This window comes from Cricetulus griseus, chromosome 2 (genome assembly GCF_003668045.3).
Source record: "Cricetulus griseus strain 17A/GY chromosome 2, alternate assembly CriGri-PICRH-1.0, whole genome shotgun sequence".
In the NCBI taxonomy this organism is placed as follows: domain Eukaryota; kingdom Metazoa; phylum Chordata; class Mammalia; order Rodentia; family Cricetidae; genus Cricetulus; species Cricetulus griseus.
Window position 1 is genome coordinate 456864167 of NC_048595.1, and position 22239 is coordinate 456886405.

Consider the following 22239-nt stretch of genomic DNA (forward strand, 5'->3'; position numbering starts at 1 on the left):
TATATAATGTAAATTATGCATGCTTATGTAAATATTATTGTATATATTATATATACAATATACAGTATGTATGTTTTTAAAGAAGCTTTAACTATAGTAGGTTTCTATATTCATATATATATATATGTATATATATACATAAACACACACACACACACACACATATGAAAATAACCTAAATGGAATCACCAAGTAACAGAAGAGACAAAGCACCAAAAGGTAATTTTTTTGTCACCAAGTGAAACATCCAGTGCCAGCAATGAGTTACATCTAACTGAGTCATTAGCCAAGGGGCCCCATGGAATCCCCCAAACTATTGCCAAGGCTATTGGCTGCTGTCTACAAACTGATGATAAGACCCTATTGCCGAAGAAAACACCTAAATATAGCGCTGAATGTGGAAAAGTCAAGCTGGGACCTAACTAAACCCCAAGCCAGCTGCAAACCCCTCATTCTATAATGATGACCTGCCTGTAGAATACGCTCTCGGAGCAATGGTGGCGCATAAGTTATGGGAGTAACTTTTAACATTTGATTGGATTTAGGGCCCACTCCACGAGCTGGAACCCATGCCTGACGCTGCTCAGGTATCAAGAATCTGAGACTAGATAGGCATGCACCTAGGGGGAACCAAATACAAATAAATGTTCTGCTAAAGGAGCAGAACTGACTCCGATACACCTATAGATCAGTGTCTCATTCAGCCATCATCAAAGAAACCTTCCCTTACAGTAGACGGAACTAATAGAGAACTAAAAATGGACAATGTTCAGGGAGTGCAAGACCGTGGGACACCCAGTCATCCGTGGGATGTCTCTACCAAACCTGTTCCTTCAGGGCTCAGGAAGCTATGCAGAAGCCAAAGGGGATGGGTGATACCAAGGAAACAAGGCCTTGTAGACACAACAGGACTGACACACATAGGAACTCACAGAGACTGTGGCAGCATGGATGGGACCTGCACAGATCCAAACTAGACAAGCTCCCAGTTCTGAGATGGGGAGGTAGACACCAGCTCAGTCCCCAACCCAGAGGCTATCTTCAACTAACAACCATGCCCAAGGGAGTGGAAAATCTCACTGTTGTGCAAACCCAGGCCCCAAGCCCCAGGCCCCAAGCCCCAAGCCCCAAGCCCAGCAGCAGGCAGCCAGCACAAGGGCATTTATGCAATTTTTTTTTGTCTATATTTCTTTGTCTGGAATTTTTTTTGAACCTTACTGGTCTTTTGATTGTATATCATGGTTACCACTTTGGAGTTTTTATGGGTTTTGTTTGTGAGCGTGTATATCTGAGTGTGTGTTTGTTATTTTGCTCATTCTGTTTTATCTATTTTTTTCTATGTTGGTATGTTTTTTTGGCTACTTGTTTTCTTAAGAGAAATAGAAGGAAGACACGGAGTTATGGTGGTGAGGAAGCCAGGAGGATCTGGGAGGAGATGAGGGCGGGAAAACCATGACCAGAATATATTATATAAAATAACTATTTTCAGTTTTTACAAAAGTAAAAATTAATAAAATTGCTGTCTGAATTAGTCATTTAAGTTTCATTTAAAAGTCGGTAATTTTTGGGTTAAGCAAAATTTCTAACAGTTTCTGAAATAGTGCTAAGTATAGTTATGCTACTTTGTACTATGTCCTTATGAAAAGGTGCTCCCAGAATTAAGATTATAAAGTCAAAGTTTCACTTGACCCTGAAATATGATGCTCTGCATCCTGTGGTATCAATTACTCAGCCAAAATTTGATTATTTATGTAAAAATAAATAAGCAATCAACCTCAGTAGCATGCAAATTTGCTTTTGATTTCTGTATGTCAAAAATTGTTTTAAAATAATTTTATGATTCATTATCAGTTAATGTTTGATTGGCATGCCTATTTTACCTATCAATATACTCAGAGCTGCATAGAAATTTATGATGAAGAGGAGGCTGTGAAAGGAAAAATGTTAAGAAGCTCTGGTGGGGGGTCTAGTGGGGGTCTAGTGGGGTCTGGTGGGGTCTGGTGGGGGGATCTAGTGGGGTCTAGTGGGGTCTAGTGGGGTCTGGTGGGGGGTCTGGTGGGGGGGGTCTGGTGGAGAGGCTACTGAGGAAGGTTCCTTGATAGCTTCAGGTCAGGAGGTGAAAACCTGACCAAATACCAGAAGGGAGCATGGCTTGCACTTCATCAAGACTTCCTGTAAGCCTTAATGAAAGATTAAGTGAAAAACTTGCTTTAATTTTAGCCACAAAACTCTATTTTACTCATTAAAAGTATCAGTTAACACAACAGAAATGAAAACACGTGAGATTTAAGGTCTCTGGACAACACCCCTAAGGACGAAAGACTAACCACAAAGCTCTTGCTCTCCTTCCATTGGGGAGAAGGGGGCTGGAGGAGAGTGCATGTTACTGGTTGTTCGATTCTTTTTTTCTTGGTCAGTGTTTAGACTACACTAAGGCCAACAACCCAGCTTTTAACAGGGATGAAGCAGATCCTGTCACTGAACTTTGTGATAACAAAATTTACAAATAAATTATTTATATCCATTCACACTTAACTAGCCTCATGCTTATTCCGTTCAAACAGGAGCTGGAGAGATTGCTCAGTAGGTAAAGTGCTTGCCCTACAAGCATGAAGACTGAAGTTGGTTTGTGTGTGTCTGTATGGCCTTGTGTTTTGTCTGAAAATGTGAGTGTGTGTGTGTGTGTGTGTGTGTGTGTGTGTGTGTGTGTGTGTGTGTGTGTGTTTGAACCCACCTATAATCCCAGGGCTCAAGAGACAGAGGAACAGGATCCCTGAGCCCTGGCCAAGCTTACGCTTCAAGTGACAGAGCCTCAACATATAAGGTGAAGTCACCAAGGAAGAAACCTGACATTTAGTTGCGGCACCAAACATGCACGTGAGCGTGCCCACACGCGTGTGCGCACACACACGCGCGCGCGCACGCACGCACACACACACACACACACACACACACATACACGGGAGAGAGAGAGAGAGAGAGAGAGAGAGAGAGAGAGAGAGAGAGAGAATAAAATACATGCAAAATGAAAGATTAAACCAAAGCTAAACATTTATAACATCTTCCACTTAAAAGTTGTTCTCAGTGAATCGGTCGTCAAATTGAGACAGAAAATGACATGCAAATAATATACTCGTAAGTATCACAGATTGCCGTGACACATGGAAGGGACAGGGTTTGGAAGGAGAAGAGCTGGCGCCTTGGCTCTGATCACCTTACTGTGTGTGTGCTCTTGACTCCCCAGTACTTGAGTTGCTGTGCCACAGGACTTGCATGTCAAGCTCTTAGCTCCATGTTTGTCCCACAGTAAGCGCTCGGTAAAGCTAAAATGCTGATGTGTGACTAATTGCTGAAAGCTCATTAGAGCGCCAGGGTATAGTTGTGGTAAGGAGGAGCTGCTCCATTACTATCATCAAGGAAACATTCAGAAAATAAGATTATCTTTATTTCTTCCACTACGTGTACACTCTTTCTTTTGTGTCCATCGCTACTTAGATATGGCTTTAATCACAACCACTAGCATGTTAACTTGGCCTACTATGCAGAATTTGAACTTATAAAGTATAGTAGCAGGTGAGGCAGATGTAGGGAGGAAATGCTACTGTTGCATTGTCCTTTGTTTGTTTAGAAAGGGTCTCACTGTGTGGTCCTGGCTGGCCTGGACTTGCTTTGTAGACCACGCTGGCCCTGAATTCACAGAGATTAGACAGACTCTGCCTCCAGAATGCCGGGATTAAAGGCATGTACCGCCATGTTTGTATATTATCATTTTTAATTTGATATTTTTCTAGCATCTGTCAGACCTCTCTTCACGTTGACATAAGCCCGCAATCCTACCAATAGTGAGGACAAGGCAGGAGGCTTGTGACTTCTGAGATCAGCTTTGATGAGGAGGAGTTGGGGGAGAAGGAGGAAGAGGAGGAGGAAGGGGAGGAGAAGTAGAACAATGAAGAAAACCTTGTAACTTTTGTAGGAACACAGGATACACTGGTGTTTGTTTCCAGGCAAATGCTGACCTGTGTCGATTCTCATAGCTGTGTAACAACTTCAAATGAACTCTTGTCCCTCTGTTACAAATGTTTAAAAAAAAAAAATCCTGTGACTCCCCACAAAGTTCACAGCAGATATCAAGATCTTTCTTTCTACATAAAAGATAATTGGCACCACAACCCAGAAGGACTGAAACAGTTTATGTAATTCCCACTCGCTTGACAGCTTAAAAATTCCTCCAAGTGTCTTTATCTGCGGCTTGCAGTTCCTCCTTCCTGTCTCTCGAGTTGTTTGCATGCAGTCATCGCCCAGTCATTGGAGGGATCCACAAAGAGTGCACAGACTTAGCTTTTCAGAGTAAGGTGACACCCCAGCTGTTCCTCTAAGTGAGGCTTAGCTTATGTTCCCCCACCCTAGGAATAACCCGGCACTTGACACCTGTTAGATAGTTTATCCATTACAGTCATTTACTGAAGTGTGATGGGACACACAGGGTACCCGCAGGATGCGCTAGAGCGGGCAAAGTAATGGGCTTCCTTGTAGCACTCACAGAGAGACTTAGTTTGGGTTGACCATGGTTCTCCATCTAGCTTTCTACCCTAATATTCCCCTCTCCACTTCCCACCACCTGGCATTTTACCACTAACCTGCCCATCCCCCCTCCTAAAGCCACTTGACTTTTTCTCATCTCATGGGCTCCTTTCTAGTTCCCTAACCTCTACCCACACTTACACACACACACACACACACACACACACACACACACACACACACACACACACACACACACGGATCTGCCTATGAGCCTGGGCCATACATACACACACATGGATCTGCCTATGAGCCTGGGCCACACACACACACACACACACACACACACACACACACACACACACGGATCTGCCTGTGAGCCTGGGTTACCCCACTGAATGGAATATTTTCCAGGTTCATTCATATTTCCTGAAAATTATGTAAGGTCAACTTTCCTTACTACTGAACAAATTCCTCTGTGGCTATGTTCCACGTTGTTGATGGACATACAGGCTGGGTCCCTGTCCTTGCTATTGGGATGCACATGTGTCTCTGTGGCAGGACATGGAGTCCCTTTGGTGCCCACCCAGGAGCGACACAGGGTAGCTCTGTTCTTTGCATTTGGAGAAGGCTCCACATTGATTTCCAGGTGGTTGAACTCTCCACACTCCCACGGACAGGGGACAGGGGACAGGGGACAGGGGACGTCCCTCCCAGGGTCTGTCATCATTTGTTTTCCTCATCACAGCCATTTGAATGGGAGTGAGATTGGATCTCAAAGTGGTTGTAGTTTTCATTGCCATAATAGCCAAGGATCTTAAACACTCCTTAAGATCGTTATTGTCCATCTGCGTTTCTTTTACTGAGGACCTGTCTATTATCAGCTCATCAGTCTATTTGTTGATTGAGTTTCAGAGCTTAATTTCTGCTGCTCTTCCTGTAGTTCAGATATGAACTCCTGTCTGGAGTAGAGCTGGCAAAGGTTTGCTCCCATTCTGTATGCTGTCTGTCCTCTCCCAGGGTAGTTCCTTCTCGTATTCAGAAACTTTTAAATGGCATGTAATTCACTTATCAAACCTTGGGGCCATTTTCTGTGTTGCTGGGGGTCTTGCTTAAACTACATCCTAAAGTGTTCCCTCTATGTTTTCCTCTAACAAATTCAGCTGTCTCAGTTTGAAATCAACGTTTTTGATTCTGTCTGAATGATTTTGTGCAGGGTAAGAGATGTGGATCTAATTTCACTCTTCAGCAATTGGGAAAATTACCAACAATAAATTACACTTTAAGTCCAGTGTGGTGGCCCATGCCTGTAATTCTAGCACCTGGCAAAGATCACAAGTTCGAAGCCAGTCTGGGCTACACAGGGAGTTCCAGGTCAGCCAAAGCTGCAGAGAAAGACATTGTCCTAAAGAATAATAGTTATTAATATTATCATTATTAAAATTATAGAAGAAATAAAGCCGTATATGAATATGGGTTACTCACTCTTGAGTACTTTAATAGGTGTTCACTAAATTGCTGCATCTTAACTCACATTTCATTTACTTACTTGTTTTTACATTTTATTTAGTGTGTGTGTGTGTGTGTGTGCGCGCGCGCGCGCGTATGTGTGTGCACATGGATACATTTGATCCCCACTGTACGCATATGGAGGGTCAGAGGACAACTTGCAGGAGTCTTTTCTCTCCTTCCACCATGAGGCTCCCGGGGATTGAATCCAGGTCATCAGACCCTCTGAGCCATCTCTTTGGTCCTCATGCTGTATTGTTTTTAGAAGGATCAAGAAATGTTTCACTTCTACACTGATTAGGGAGGATGTGGTTGGCTTTGTGTTCCCACATAAAGGATTCAGAAACAGTACAAAGTCTACTTAATAAGAAACATTCTGTTCACCTTTTTTGCTTTGGTCCCTAACATTTTCCTTTTATTCTCAGCTGGAGCTGATATTAGAAACCATTTGGTTGAGAAATAAGAATATGGCAATTACTCTGGAAGTAATATCATTTCCTTTGATGGAATGGAAAGAAATTTGATTATATGCAAATTGGAATGTTTCCATGGGTTAAAATACATATGCAAGGGCACCTTCCTCAGACCCAATGGAGTCTGGGCTCAGTCTTTTCCTGGCCCGGGTTCTACAACTTTCCACCTCCTGGGAGCCTGTGGGGCAGGGCCATAGGAATGCCTCATGATGGCTTAATTGGGATTTTATCCAAAATGTGAATTAAACAAGTGGGTTTTAAAGAGATGTACGAATGTGGACACTCATGTAACACCCCAGGAGAGCTCAAACATCAAGACACTTCTATGAAATGAAGCAGATGGGATCTTATCACAACCACAGCTTCTCACGGAGAATTTCATCTAGCAACTTTGATTTCTTTTTTCTCTTAAAGCTTCAGTAAAATTTCAACTCCAAAAAAAGGGGGGGGACTTTAAAATTAGGAAATGTATCTTCATGGTTTTCATGAAGTCAAGGCAGGTGAAGCTAAATCCTTTCATCATGTGACCACTGATGGACAGACAGACGATACAGTTGGAAAGGAGGATGAATAGATTACTCCATGGTTCAAACATTAAGTCAAATTGAGATGAAATGAGAGAAAAGTCATCATCAAAACACCCCAGTAACAAATTTTGCTGCCATGATCCATAGACACAGGCTAAAATCAGTATAGGGTAGTTGGGGAAGAAAAGAGATTTGCATAAAGTATTTCCAGGAGGACAGTAATTAATTGAAAAGGGGAAAATGGTATAGAAAGCTAGCAAGGCTATCTAAGCCAGGTGAGCAACATCAATGTCATTGTAGCATCCCAGTGTCACAGACCTGACAGGATGGCCATCATCACTTCTACTGAATTTTCTCATACTCCCACTGACTTCATAAGAACACATTGGACTAACTCAATTTAAGTGGCTTCCTATAAAACCACCCACCAGTTCTCAACAAGAGACAGATTGCCACAGCTGAGAGGAAATTTGGCTATAACAGGAAAATTAATGATAGCAAGAAAACTAGTGAAATAAAAACATAGTCTGTAATTTAGTGATCTGTAGTATGCCATGGCTAGTTTATTCAGTTTTGACCACTGACATGCTGGTTTTGCAACACATTAACATTTAAAGAATCTGGGTGAAGGTTATTGTTGCAAACTTTCTGTAAATGCAACTGTACATCTTGAAAATTAAAAGTTAAGGGGTGAAAGGTGCCTCTGGAGCACTCCAAACTTCTGTGTGTTTGGCTTACATTAGGGGTTAATGGTCAGGGAGAACTGAGCGGGTTAAAAATGGACAGAGCAACTGGCCAAATGTTTAGCCAAATGACAGGATCAAAGGAAATATACCAGATGTTTGGCAACAGCCCTACATAGGAGGCAACTCCGCTCAGCAGGGAGTCCATGAAGGAAACCAGAGACATCAGCTCTGATTTCAACCACAACATAAAAACGGCCTATAAATACTCGTCCTCATCGAAGAATTCCATTTTCATTACTATTTCTGAACCTTCTAGAACAAGAAGCTCACCATCCCCTAGAATTTGGTGGCCTTTGTACACGCATAAGCTCACATGGGCCTACATAAATATTTAATTTTAACAAATGTTGGCATGTCAAAATATGCATCTTTTAAACTAATTTCAACTCAGGAAAGTATCCCCCCAAATATATCATTACTAAAAGTTGTTCTTTAGTTTTGCTCAAAATGTTTACTTCCCAGTCACCATCAAATCTGTTCTATCAAGGTGTTCTCCTTACTTAAAAAAAAAATGGTGTGATATTAAGATTCAACAAGACTTTACAGAAGTGGGGACAGGGACTGCAGAGGAAACCCCAAGGGTAACCCTGGATGGTGGCTCTATTTGTTTTTGAGGAAGAGCTGTTTTATTTCTTTGTCTATTTTTTTTTTTGTCATTTCTCAGGACGTTTACTGTACAACTAGAAATAATCATGGTCATTTTATAGAGGCCCTCCAACGAAATGTCTGCATCATTATTTGTCATAACCATGGAAATGCCCAGAAAAAAAAAAAAAGCAACTAGCATCGTCTTTGGCTAACCTTCCCTTTATAGGTGGCAGTATTTTGGGTGTTTGTCAACATTTTCAGGCTTCTGAGCATAAGCTTGACCTTTCTTAAAAAGCATGATTCTGAAGATAATTCCAACCATTGATTGTCATGGAGCACTTGCAGAATCACATCTGTGTGTAAGTGTGGGTTTTGAGAAGTCAAAAGTTACATGAGAAAATTATCCTGAGAATTAACAACCAAGACTGCCCACACTGTGCTCTATGATAAAGTGGGGGAATATGATGACAGAGGTCATAGACAACAAAAGAGACTTCTAAAAGAAAACATAGAAGGACTCAGAAGGAAATACATGGGGTATTTTAAATGCCCAACTTCAGGCAAATTCCCAAAAGTGGGAACACGTCTTATTTACCAGACATTGTCTACTATCCATGTATTGGCCATTCTAGAAAGAGACAGACAACGGATGATCCATATATTAAATATCATAATGTTGCTTATCTACATCAAATACTTATTTTTTTTATTGAAACCTGGAAAAGATGTATTGCCAACCAACCCCAGTGGATAAACTTTTAGGTACCCAGTGCGTGAGTTTCTGGGATTTTAGACGGCTTCATTCACTGCATCCCATGTATAGCTGAAATCATTCAAATTAGGCAAGAGCAAGCCATGCCCTGAATTCTTCCAAACTCTGAGGCAGGAGATGTGAAATTTGGATATTTAAACGGATCCCATATGCTTGGATGGTAGTTGATGCTTTAGACAAGGTTGTTTTGATTTGTTTACTTTCCCTCAGGAACCACAAAGAGGGAACCAAGTGCAAAGAATGTATGTCTACTTGCCATCAAGGTCTCTTCTGAGTTGTTCAGGGTTCTAAGTAGTTCAAGTAGTCTACTCAGAAAAGGGTAGTTCTTAACGCAGGTGACAGTCAAGGTCTGGCAATCTAACCCCACACCTGACAGGCACATCTAGCCAGCCATTACCATTCCTCAGCCTCAGTCAGTGTTGGCAGGCAGCAGAGCAGACCCCTGTTCTTATGTCTGTGTTCTTAGCCGGAAGCTGAGAATCCAGTTATACCTGAAACTTCTAACATTAGAAACTGTGCCACTTTTTTCCTTCCAAAAGTTCTATTGTTTCATCCTTTTGCTAAAAATTCCGTTGGTCTGCCCACACTCTTGTGGCAGGAAGAACACTCACCCCCCCCCATTTATCTTTGTGTTTCCAAAGCCTGATGTGTTACTAACATGAGGTTTGTGCAAGTAGGCTGAATTTGGCTCTTAAAAATCCTGCAATTTTTATCTTGGCCATTTTATAATCTTAGTAGGAATCCATTAACTTCCCCAAAAAAATATTTATTTGGCTACTACAATATACCAGATACTTCTGTGCTATTTGAATACAATGGTGGGGGAAATGAACAAAACATAGCGATGGGGGCTAGATTATATTTTGGTGGGAAAAAATAAGACCCCAATTGGAAACCAGATGAACTAGGTGTACTAGAGGCCTGAGGAGGAAGGGGGTAAGATTAGCTTTGGTTTCCACCTATGGTAGCAAGAGCTCAAGAATGAAGGTCCTCCTTAGCAAGTCAGAGCCCATGATCACATTCCCAGGACCAGAATGCTCACTGCTCCACAAGTAGGCAACAAATACATAAGCAATTTATTTTTAGGAAACTGTGCTGGAGAAAGAGAGAGCGAATTCTCCCAAAGTAGAACAATATCATCTTGCTTCTTGGCTTGAAAGGAAGTATTGATCAGTAGCTAGTAAGTCAGAGGTTAATAACTGGGTCTGATAATTCCTGTTATCAGACACATGATTAATGATGTGGTCTCCTCGGGCTCCTGGTAAACACAGGAACCTCTATTTTCAATGCTTTTACTGAGGACCAAGGAGTTAAGCTATTCTCCCAGGATTCTGCTGGTGGAAGGCTGGTAGGATGTGGGGGTGCACACCTCCATCCGCTGTCTCAGGGAGTGAAAAATGAGGGTCCTATAAAGTGCAAAGCGACCACCAGAGTTACCAGTTTGGACCTGATTGTTTAATGGTAAAAGATCGACTCCCCCACTCCCATACATCACCATTCCACAAGACCACATGCTTGGCTAATAAAATATCTCCCTCCAATTCACTTTCCTCTCTCTGGCTGGTGCCCCACAGACAGCTGCTAAGGCTTATAAACAGACAGTCACACCCAGGCCACTGAAGAATGTACAAAACTGGCCCTTGCCTTGCATCAGAGCACATCTATTTAGTCACTCACAGTGTAAGTCATAATGGTCAAAGATGATGGGTCTCTCTCTCTCTCTCTCTCTCTCTCTCTCTCTCTCTCTCTCTTAAAGAATTGCACAGTAAATACAAAGGAGAATTTGTATCTTCAAGCAACCTTTAAATGATGTACATGACTCCTACTGCAAACTGGTCCATTTCTCACTGTCTATATCAAAATGAGATTTGACTCAGCACGCTCTCCCTGGAAGAAACAATAATTTCTTTGTTAGCTAAGCCCTGTGTCGTCCCTGAGCCAGTGTGGGTTGGTTCATCTCACAGATACCTTCCAAAGCATGTTCTGTGACACTATCACAAATTGATTAAACTGGGAAACAGAAGTAATTATAATCACATGAAGATAAAGGTTCGAGAAAAAACAAGTAGTTGAAAATAACAGTGATATAAAATGCCACGAGGACAGGAAATCAAGACACACCAAAGTGCAGGCTTCAAAACAAATAAAGCGCCCAGTGATGTATTCATAGCGGGTGGCAACACTTAAGCAAATGAACCTCTCCTAAATACGCCAGAGCGCAAACCATCTCACTTTTGGAATATTTTTGTCGACCCATCTTTGGTGTAGTTAGTGGGGCTCTAACCGAGCTTGGTCCTCAGTGGAACAGACGGGCACTGTCAGAGCAATGCGATCCAGATCCCTGACTTACTAAATGCATATGGTGAGGGATTGCACATGTCTTCCCAAGCAAAGAAATAAACAGGAACTGCATTTGCTGCAGTCATTAAATGACATCACTCTACTTACAACTAGGAGTGAACTCCTTACGTCAGAGGAGATTTCCTTTTGAGAGAAACTTTATCTTTAGTTAATCTGAGTGTTTGAGAGAACTTCTCATTTTCTTTTCCTCTGGCTTGTGTTTGCTTTTTAATAATATTTTTAAATCACCCCAGTACCCGGTGAGAGCCTTCCACAGAAATGATGCGTGTGCCCAACTCATCATAAAGTTTCTTCAGGACTGCAAGCTTCCCCCCCACCCCCGCCCCGCTGGCCTCAGCCCGTCACACGCAGACTTTTGCCCAGGCCATTTCTCATTTCCAATCAGGACCATACACACAGCAGGCTCAGTTAATCAACTCCACAAAAACTTGCCAGAGCGCCGCCGCCCCCTCCCTCTTCCCTCCCGTCCCCCTCCCCGTCCCCCTCCCCGCCCGACGGGCGGCCCTCGGTGGGCTCGTCCCGGTAGGTACCTGCTGAGCGGGAGGCTGGCGGCGGCCCGGGGCGCGCAGCGCGGCTCTGCACCCTGCGACTGCGAGCGCGCGTGCGAGTGGTAGGCGGTCAGCACTACACCGCCCGAGTCCTCCACCTCCATCCTCAGCCGCGCATGTCCCCGCGCAGACCCAGAACAAAGACGCGGACCAGCGTGGACCAGCTCCGGAGCGAGCGGGTCAGCCAGCGGCCCCGAGCGTCCGGCGCCCTGCGGCTCGGCGGCTGGGACGGTCCCGCCCTCCCGCCCGGGGACCACGCCCACAAGTGCCGCGGACAGATTAGCATACAGTGAGGCCACGCCCACACAGTACAGTGAATAGACTGAGGGCCACGCCCACACAGCACAGATGATAGAGTAGCTTACAGTGAGACCACGCCCACAGAGTGCCGCCGACGAATTAACGTGCACCGAGGGCCACGCCCACAGAGTGCCGCGGGTGGATTAGCATACACCGAGAGCTACGCCCACAGGGTACAATGAACTGATTAACATATACTGCAGGATTAGCATACACCCAGGCCACGCCCACTGACTACAGCCCACTGCTTAGCATACACTGAGGGCCACGCCCACAGAGTACCGCGAGCCACGCCCACAGAGTACAATGAACGGACTAGCGTACACTGAGGACCACGCCCACGGATCCCTGCTTCTGGGAAACTGGAAACATGCTTGAAACTTGCGGCTCCCGCCAGCTGCCCTACTAAAGTTGTGTTTTTCTCCCTTTGTTTCTCTTTTCCTCTTCTCAACCTCCTGCTCGCCCCCTTCAAGCGAGAGGCTTCTCCCCTGGCTAGGAACGTTTCCTGCCTGGCAGTCAGAAGAGAGACAGAAACCACGCCGTAGGCAAGGGGGGAGAGGCGAGGTCTGGAATGGGAGCTCTGGGGAAGGAAGAGGAGAAAAAAACGTGACGCTCTCGTTTAAACATCCAAATCAAAAGTTGAGGAATCGGGTTCGTTGCTGTTTGCTAGTCAACTTACTGTAAACCTGATTTCCCTTGTGTCCAGGCAGTCCCCTGTAAGTGCAAGGCTGCGCTTCCTTCCTGCACCCTCAAGACTGCAGCAGCCAGACTCTTACCTCATTCTTAACATCCCTTTCCTCCACCCAGGCCTGATCACACTGACAGATACTGTCTCCAGACTGTCTGAAAGCTAGTCCTGATTGCCATGGGCTCAGTGGATGGTATGTACTTCCAGGGTTTATTTTTTAAGGGGGTATAAATACACACACACACACACACACACACACACACACACACACACACACACACACACACACACACACACACACACAGCATACCCAAAAGTGCAGTATGGTCTTTCCCCTGATCATGTTTCTGGCTGGAACTCTGTTAAAATTTCTCTCCCTGTCCCCTGTGGAACGTCGGTGCTCTCTTCCCACTCCCTGCTCCCCCGCCACTTTCTAAAATTGCTCCTGCTTTTGTTGTAGGAGTAATCTCATTCTGCCCTGCAATTAGCAGTCTGCCCAGCCCGTGCCCCATGTGATTCTCTGCTCCAGCATCCACTTGAGTGATTGCTAATGGATCATGGTCTTTTCTCCCCACCCCAAAGCCCAGATGGAACCGGGAAGCTCTTCTCAGAGTGAAGTGAGGGGAAATTCATTGTAAACTCAAGATCAAATTACTGTTTTGCAGCCAGTTGGTGCTTCCTTCCTAACTGCAAGCTTTCTGGAAGGGCTGCTGTCAGTTTTTGCTTTTATACCCCAGAGCCACTCTTGTTTTACATAGCAGACAATACTGAAAGAAGATGTTCTGGATAGTTTTATGTCGACTTGACACAAGCTAAAGTCATCTGAGAGGAGGGAGTCTCAACTGAGAAAATGCCTCCATAAGATGGGGCTGTAGGCAAGCCTGTAGGGCATTTCTTAATTAATGACTGATGGTGAAGGCCAGCCCATTTGTGGGTGGGGTCATCCCAGGGCTGGTGGTTCTGGGCTCTGTAAGAAAGCAGACTGAGCAAGTCAGGGTAAACAAGCCAGTAAGCAGCACCCTCCATGGCCTGGGTTCCTGTCCTGTCTTCATTGCTTTTGTTACATGAACTGTGAGCGAATAAGCTCTATCCTTTTCAGTTTGCTTTTGATTGTGATGTTTCATAACAGCAATCGTAACCCTAACTAAGACAGAAAGGCCTGGACAATGAATGAATGGGTGGATTATGAGTGAACTGGTGAAGGAAATAACACTCTCTAGTAGTAGTTATCTTTCAGGCTAGCCAGGAAATTTCTGTAAATGACTCACAGAACTTCAAAGCACCAAAACAACAAACAAAAACAAGTTCTGTATGTAGTACCATTTTCTAAATGTTTGTACTTGCTACCAGTTCGATTAAATACAACTCTTGTCGAAGTTTTGAGTTTTCGGGTTTCAGAAAGACGCTAGACTGAGCAGATCATATGGCGAAATTATGTTATTCACGCTACTTCCATCGGCCCTTCAGATTGGCTGGCCTGTCTAGGGGCTGGAGCGCCACTGGATTAGGTCATCTGTAAGCAAAAGAGAAACCAACAGGAAATCTAGAGGGATGGGAAGAAAGGTTTTGCACCAGGTCTTCTTTGCTGCCAGAGGGTGGGAGGACTGTACTGGTGTCTGGTGGCTGCTGCTTACTTGGTAAGCAGATGTAGGGATGGAGATGGCTCAGCAAGCTTAAATTGTGCCATACTTTTTCCTTTACCCCTGACATGACTTTATACACAGTCCCTCTTTTACCAAGCCGTCTTCATCAACTAAGCTACGAATTCCATCTCCTTCTGTGGAGACACTGAGTGACACATTGGCCTGCCCTGCAATCAAGGGAGTATCCCATAAACAAAACACTAATGCAGCTAGAATGGTATTATTGTGCTCATCAGGAAAGACAAAAAAATGTCCATGCTGGTGTTTTGTCCATGAATAATTTCCAACCTAAATGGGTTTAGCAACCCAGTACCCCATGAAAAGTGTTGGGGCCTGAAGTGTAGCTCCATGGTGGGACACTTGCTTGACTTTGATACTGACTGATCTCCAGGACTAAATGAAAACAAATGGCAGAGACAGATGGGGCTGAAACAGAAGATGTTGGGGCTTGGGGGTCTCTGTGTTTCAGAATATACATCCGGCATCGTAGATCTAATAGAATTTATTAGCATCTTGACATCCCCAGGACTGTAGGGAAACCACTGGCTAGGGATGGCAGCTCAAGGCAGTAACAGACAGCTGGATGGTAGAGCAAGTAGACATGGGGACCTTCAGGAAGATAAAGTCCCCCGGATGGTGGACCAGGAGCATTTACTTCGAAATAACACTGATATAACACTTTCTGTTTGTTGGAATAAAGGCAAATAGATGTTTGGGTTTCCTGTGACAAGCACTGGGCTGAGAATCAGGAGACGTGAGTGTTACACCAGCCAGACACTTGAAGATGGGACTCTGAGCAAGATGCTAGTTTGTAGACCTGCTTCTGCGCCTGTGGAAGAAAGGAGTCTATATCTTGCCAGGTTCTGTTGTAGGTTTCCTAAGATACAAGATATAAAATGTAATAAAATGAGTAAGACTTGATTTATGCTTCCTTGTGTAACTTATTTAGTGTGCTAAAGGTTAAATTCACTAGCATTAAAATAATAAATCAAGTGTCAATTACATGTATACATTGCATAGTGCTTCTGTGTGTGTGTGTGTGTGTGTGTCTGTGTGTGTCTGTGTGTCTGTGTGTCTCTGTCTCTCTCTGTCTCTCTCTCTCTCTCTCTCTCTCTGTGTGTGTGTGTGTGTGTGTGTGTGTGTGTGTGTGTGTGTGTATAATCTATTGTCTTTTTCTGTCCTTGGAATTTGTTGAAGACTCAGTCTTTTGTGTGCCCTGTCAGTTGGTGTGCATGAGGAGCATTACAGAGCAGTAGGATGTGGGGACTGTGAGTGCAGCTAGACTCGGAGAACAGACTTGGGAGAACAGTCAAAAAGGCCAGAGAGCTGAGTCTGCGTCTGCATTATGGATTTGCCACTTACTGGGTATATTGCTCTAATTTCCTAATTTGAAGCATGAGGGCTGACCGACTATCCCCCCCCCCCATGATTGGAGGAAAAGGAAAGAGCCTGTCTTTAAAACATCTATCACACTGCTAAACATATCTAAACATAAACTGCCGGCTACTCTTACATGGACTTGACACAAACTAGAGTAATCTGAAAGGCGGGAACCTCCATTAAGAAAATGCCTCTATAAGATCAGTTATAGGGCATTTTCTTAATGATTGACATAAGAGGGCACAACCCATTGTGGGCAGTTCCATCCCTGGGTGGAGGTCCTGAGTTCTGTAAGACAGCAGGTTGAGCAAGCCATTGGAAGCAAGCCAGTAAGCAGAGCCCCTCCATGGCCTTTGCATTAGCTCCTGCCTCCAAGACCCTGCCCAGTTTGAGTGCTTGTCCTAACTTCCTTCCTTAATAAACAGTGTTGTGGAAGTGTAAGCTGCATACCCCCTCCCCCCCCAGGTTGCTTTGTAGTCATGGTGTTTAATTGCAACAATAAAAACCCTAACCAAGACAATACTATACACACTTGAACGTTGGCTGTCTCTTCTTCATTTCTCCAGTCACCTGGCCTCTCTTCCATAAATATCCTTGTAGTTCAATCCTCAAAGGTAAAAAAAAAAAAACAGATTTGGAGATTCCTGGGACATTTCACAAACTCTTCTGAGCGATGAGACCTACTGGAAAAAAGCCTCTCTGGACACTAGGGCGCCCTGGCTCTGAGGATTCTGTAGTGTGGAGATAACCCAGCATACCCAATCCTGTCAGGAAACGCAAGAAACAGGACATTGATGTAAAACCTTCATGTGGACAAAAGAAAAGTGCCCCTTGAGGCCCTACTGCTTATCTGGCAGAAGTGCTGCTTGGTTAGTCAGGGAGTGAACAGCTGCAGCTGTTGGAGGAGACCCCACAGCCACAGGCTGAACTCTCTCAGCAAGAGGACTGGAGGCCACAGGGTCTCCAACCCTGATCTACAGGAAATGAAGGCACAGTTATAGTGCAGCAGTCCGGTCCTGGCAACCATGCTCACTTCACCTCACCGTGCCCCCAAGTCCTCCGGAAACAATGAAACATTGACAGGAATGAATCCACATTGAACTTTAGATGGAAAAGGAAGACTTTGATAAAGTAAGTGTTTTTTGTTTACTTGTTTATTTTTGTTTTTCAGACAGTTTCTCTCATATCCTAGGCTGGCTTCGTTGAGCTTTCAGTGTAGCTAAGTATATCTTGAACCTCCGTCCGTCTGATGCCACCTCAGAGTTCCTGGATTTCAGGCATGTACCAGCATGCTCAGGCGTGTGGTGCTGGGCTTAGAATCCAGTGCTTCACAGATGTTCAGCAAACACTCCACCATCTAGGCTCCCTCCACAGCCCCAAACAAATATTTCTTAAAGTGTCTGAAAAGGTTTTGTGTAAAGTCTTCATCGTCTGTTAGGCTAACAATTCTTAAACTGCTCCTCTTAAATATTTTTAAACCTTTATCAGGGCACTACTCAAATCATAGAAACTTGTTTTCTCCATGTTCTCACAAAGACTCAGAATCTTCAGACCAGTCTGACTTTTTCTATTGCTTCCTCAACATCTGTTTTTAAAGAGAAATTGGAGCTATTTTTCTTCATTAGCCATTCTGGGCTCTATGATCAATCTGATAATTGGGTTAAGCAGATTATATCACCATGAGAGGCAGTCAGCCGGGTCACAACGAGTTATTTATGTGATGGACATAACTGAGTCACATAACAGACTTCTGCAGATAAATTGAATCATTATTGATTAGAAATAAATCACTGCTAATAGACCCAGGCAGGGTCGGGGAGGAATATCTGCCAGCCACAGGACTGGCTAGAACACACTTCCCAAGGCTGGCAAAACGGTGCAGTAGGTGAAGGGGTGGCCACTATGGTGATGAATTGTTTATGATCTAATAGAGCCATGTGATATATTGTTTATGATCTAGTAAAGCCACTGGAGATCAGTTTGCAAAGCCAGCCACACTAGTTAGCTATAGAGAGCAGGCAGTGGTGGCATACACCTTCAATCTTAGGACTCAGGAGACAGAGGCAGTTGGATCTCTCTGAGTTCAAGGCCACCCAGGGCTATATGAGAGTGAATCAGTCTAAAGAGTGGCAGAGCTCATGCCTTTTATCCTAGCACTAGGGAGTATAAAAGACAGGATCAGGTCTTCAATAGTCAGTCTCAGGATTCTCCAGCCACTTTGAGGAAAGCATAGCAGTCTGAGATTGCAGTCTGAGGTTTGGTGGTTTGAGGATCACCTTTCAGTCTGAGGTAGAGTAAGAGCTAATGGCCTGCTGCTTTGCTTTCTGATCTTCAGAGTGAACCTTGAACCCCAATCTCAGTCTCTGGGTCATTTATTTATCGTCTTCCAGGCCACAAAAGCAGACAGAACTGCTGCATTTTGATTCCCAGTATATATATAAAAAGTTGGGTGAAATGGCATACATCCTTAACCTGAATTCTGGGGAAACCAAGACAGGAAGATCCTAGGAACTCAGTGGCCAGTGAACTTCACTGAATTGATAAGCTCCAGGTTCAGTGAGAGACCCTGTCTCAAAACAAAATGGAGAGCAATTGAAGATACCTGGCAACTGACCTCTGACCTCTGAATATATGTACACACACATGCATACTCTCTCTCTCTCTCTCTCTCTCTCTCTCTCTCTCTCTCTCTCTCTCTCTCTCACACACACACACACACACACACACAATTCCCCAGTGGAGCAGGCAAAATACCCAAACATACAAAAATAAAATTAAACAAAGCTTTAAGAAATCACCTTCAAATAAGAGTGACAGTTGGTTAATTGCTGAGTAGACATGGGCAGCTGGGGACATTAGAAGACAAGGCACTATAGTGTAGACTTGTGGGGGGTTGATGGGGAAATGTACTTCTTTCTATGTTTATCTTGTTGATTATTAAATAAAGTACTTGTTTGGCAAATGAAACAGCAAGTTAGACAGGACTAGGAGTCAAAGAGGATTCTGGGAAATGTAGTAGAGAAGTGGTGATCCAGGCTGGAAGTGACATAGCAGGGAGACTCATATTTGAGCAAGGAAAAATAGGAAGTGTCCCTTTTTCCCCTTCACCTCCTCCAGCAGCAGGATGTGAGCCACCAGCAAGAAGGGACACCAATAAGGCGTCCGATAAGTCTTATAAAATATATAGATTTATGATAATTAAGACTGAGCTAACAGATGAGAATCCTAGTCATTGGCCAAACAGCATTTGAACTTAATACAAGTTTCTGTGTATTCATTTGGGCCTAACTCGGGCGGGCGGCTGGCATAAAGCGCACACGTGGCGGTGGAGCTCTGCAGCTTTTGGCAGAAAGAAACAGGGGGGCACAGAAAAGATCCAAGATGGCAGTTTTGCTGGACAGTCAAAGCAGGGAGCAGAGAATATTGGAGACTAAGCTAAAAGAGAAAACAAAAACAAAAACAAAAACAAAAACAAGCAGCAAACAGGCCATTTCTGAGCCTGGGTGGATCTGAGCGCACTAGAAGAGCTTTAATCTGTCCCCAGTTCAGATAGGAAATCTTCTTGAATCTTTTGCCCAAGCTAAGCAAACCTAGAATCTACTTGGCATTTGATTGACACCCCAGAGTTTGCACTATGTTGTCCTTAACGTCTCTGATCCCCACCCTCCTTCAGAGAAGACTAAATGCTGAGAAAGAAGAAAGTTCACTCTACATCTCCAAAATCTGAGTAGCAAACCATCCAGAGAGGAAGACCAAGGTGGAACTGAATAGCCATTCAACATAACTTTAAAGACTCACACAGACTTCAAGAGTTGGGTTGGGAAAATGACCTTGGCAGTCCCACTCTCCTTAGCTAACCCATTGTAAAAGATCAGTTACCTGCTTGGTTAGCAGTAACCCAGGGTGTGACAGACATCCTGCCCTGGAAAGAGATGAGATATAGACAAGGGGCTGAGGGAGGAGATAGACAGTGAGTGGCTTGGGGACAGACGTAGCACAGAGATTGACAACAGGAAGGAGAGCGGTGAGAGCTCCTGGGTGGCAGCCACAGAAACCTGGCTAATTAAGACAGCAAATACGGTTTCAGAAATACCCAAGGGATAGCAGAGATTTGAAATCCAGTGCTGAAGACAAAAAGCAGGAAAAAGAACACAATGCCAGGATACAATCTCACTGGCTTCTCCTAACAATTTGTGGATTTTTGTTTTCTCTTCCTTCTTCTCGGGATGCAGACCCATCGCATCAGCTATGCTTAGGCCACATGCTTATCTTCCACGTGACAGTCACTGGATTGTCCTTGCTGTACAAGTAAGGCAGACTCAAGAGCGCACAGGTGATGACAGGAGTCGAGGGACATCTGGGTACCAGGACTGGCTGTCATAGATCGGTGTTTACTAGAGTAGTATTGGGTGGTGGCTTCTAGGGTCTCTGAAAGCTTCTGTGATTAGCCCAGTATCTGGTCAGAGAAGGCTAAGGTTTCACCCCATTGACTAAAGACCACATACCACAGGGGCTAAAGCCCACACATCCCAGTGACTAAAGAACATCACACACCCCAATGACTAAAGAAGACCACACACCCCAGAGACTAAAGAAGGCCACACACCCTAGAGACTAAAGAAGACCACGCACCCCAGAGACTAAAGAAGACCACGCACCCCAGTGACACCAAAGAAGGCCACTTTCACTAGAGTCCATTTCTGTCTCTGAGCATAACCTCAGTATTGGGGTTACTATGAAATCAGACCTGAGACCAGCCCTTCCTGTGAATTTCCAAAGAGCATGAGGACTCAGACATCCCAGACAGTGGTGCTGAGCAGTGTCAGTCATAGACAGGGTGAATCTCTGTGAATAATGCTACCAGCCTGTAGTGCTCTTACCTGATCTGTTTCTCAACAGAATCCACACTGAAGCTCCAGACTCTAGGTATGATGTTCTGTTGAAAACTTTGAAAACAACAAAGGGAGTGATCGCAGCCCTTTTTGCTCTAGCTGCAACCTCACAACCCAGAGTGGCTGGCATGTGGGATCTCAAGACATAAACTTACCAATGTTTAATAAGTGACTCAGGAATGAGTATGTTTATAAATGAGCAGAACACTATGGAGAACTGTGTGCATTTCCTCTCAACCCTGATGCTGTAGGGTGATAGTTAGGAAGCTAATTACAGTGGGTTTTCCGTTCAATGACTACATCCAAAACCTCCACCCAGGAGAACCCCAGCACCACCAAGCACAGCTCTACTTGTCAGAACCCACAGGAGCAAGATGTTCAAGAGGAGAGAAGTGTCCAGACTGCATCCTGTCTATAGAGGACAGAACTAGCCAAGGATGGCCACGGTGCCATAGATCATAACCACAGCATTTGGAGAAGCTGAGGCAGGGGGATTTTGAGCTGGAGGTTGGTCTGGGCTAGATAACAAAACCTTGTCAAAGAAGGGAGGAAGGGAGGGAGGGAGGGAGGGAGGGAGGGAGGGAGGGAGGAAGGAAGGAGAAAAATAGACAGCTGTAAGAAAAAAAAGTAAGAGAAGACTCAAGATGGCTGCCAGTAAATTACCTCCGGTAGAATTACCTTTACAGTCAGTCCCATTTCCTTTGGGCAAGAGTGGCAATCTGCAGGTAGCAGGTCTGCCTCTACTTGCAAATGCACCCTTTCTCCAGTCAGCTGCTGATGTGAATACAGAGCAAGGGATGCCGAGTTCTCTGAAGTGCTTGCTGCTTTGAAAGGTGTCATAATTCTTTCTCTAACACCTTATCGTCTTAAGCCTCTTTTCTGCTGCTTTGAGGAATTTTTTTTAAAAATAGCCAGATCTCAAGTGACCATTGATTCCTACAGGGATGGAGGCAGAGACACACCTGAGTCATCAAATCCAAATCCAGGTTCGTTCTTTTCTGTATTAGTGGAGAAAAACCGGTCACATGCTTAGGGAGCAAGCTGTTGTGGTTATTCATAAACGTCTTTCATCCTGACTTTCAAAGCCATTTGTAAACACAAACTCACTGATTTCCAGAGTTAGAATAGAGGAAATAGGATGAAACACCAGCATTTAAAGACAGAGTGGAGGGCTTGCTTTATATGGCTACTAGGAGGATTACTGGTGATGACGAGAAGAGGGTGGCGCCATTTCCCCACAGAGGGAGCTCGATAGATTAAAAGAGAGCCAGAGTTGTTCACATGATCTATC

At 44.3% G+C, this 22239-nt stretch overlaps 1 protein-coding gene and 1 long non-coding RNA gene across 5 annotated transcripts in view; one reads left to right on the forward strand and one right to left on the reverse strand.

Moving 5' to 3' along the window:
- Positions 1-12267, reverse strand: part of Arhgap28 (Rho GTPase activating protein 28) — a 162213-nt gene extending 149946 nt beyond the window's left edge. For 2 of the 4 annotated variants that reach the window (XM_027397794.2, XM_027397793.2), the window contains exon 1: positions 12028-12267. In XM_027397794.2, the coding sequence (XP_027253595.1) occupies positions 12028-12149 (122 nt within the window). In that variant the 5' untranslated portion in view covers positions 12150-12267. The remainder of the gene's footprint in view (positions 1-12027) is intronic. The other 2 variants (XM_027397795.2, XM_035441174.1) reach the window with 2 other exon arrangements.
- A 417-nt stretch (positions 12268-12684) lies between these two features.
- Positions 12685-15597, forward strand: LOC118238264. Its single transcript, XR_004768065.1, has 3 exons — positions 12685-13061; positions 13153-13226; positions 15377-15597. It is a non-coding gene; the product is annotated as an uncharacterized LOC118238264 (long non-coding RNA).
- Positions 15598-22239: the final 6642 nt, after the last annotated feature.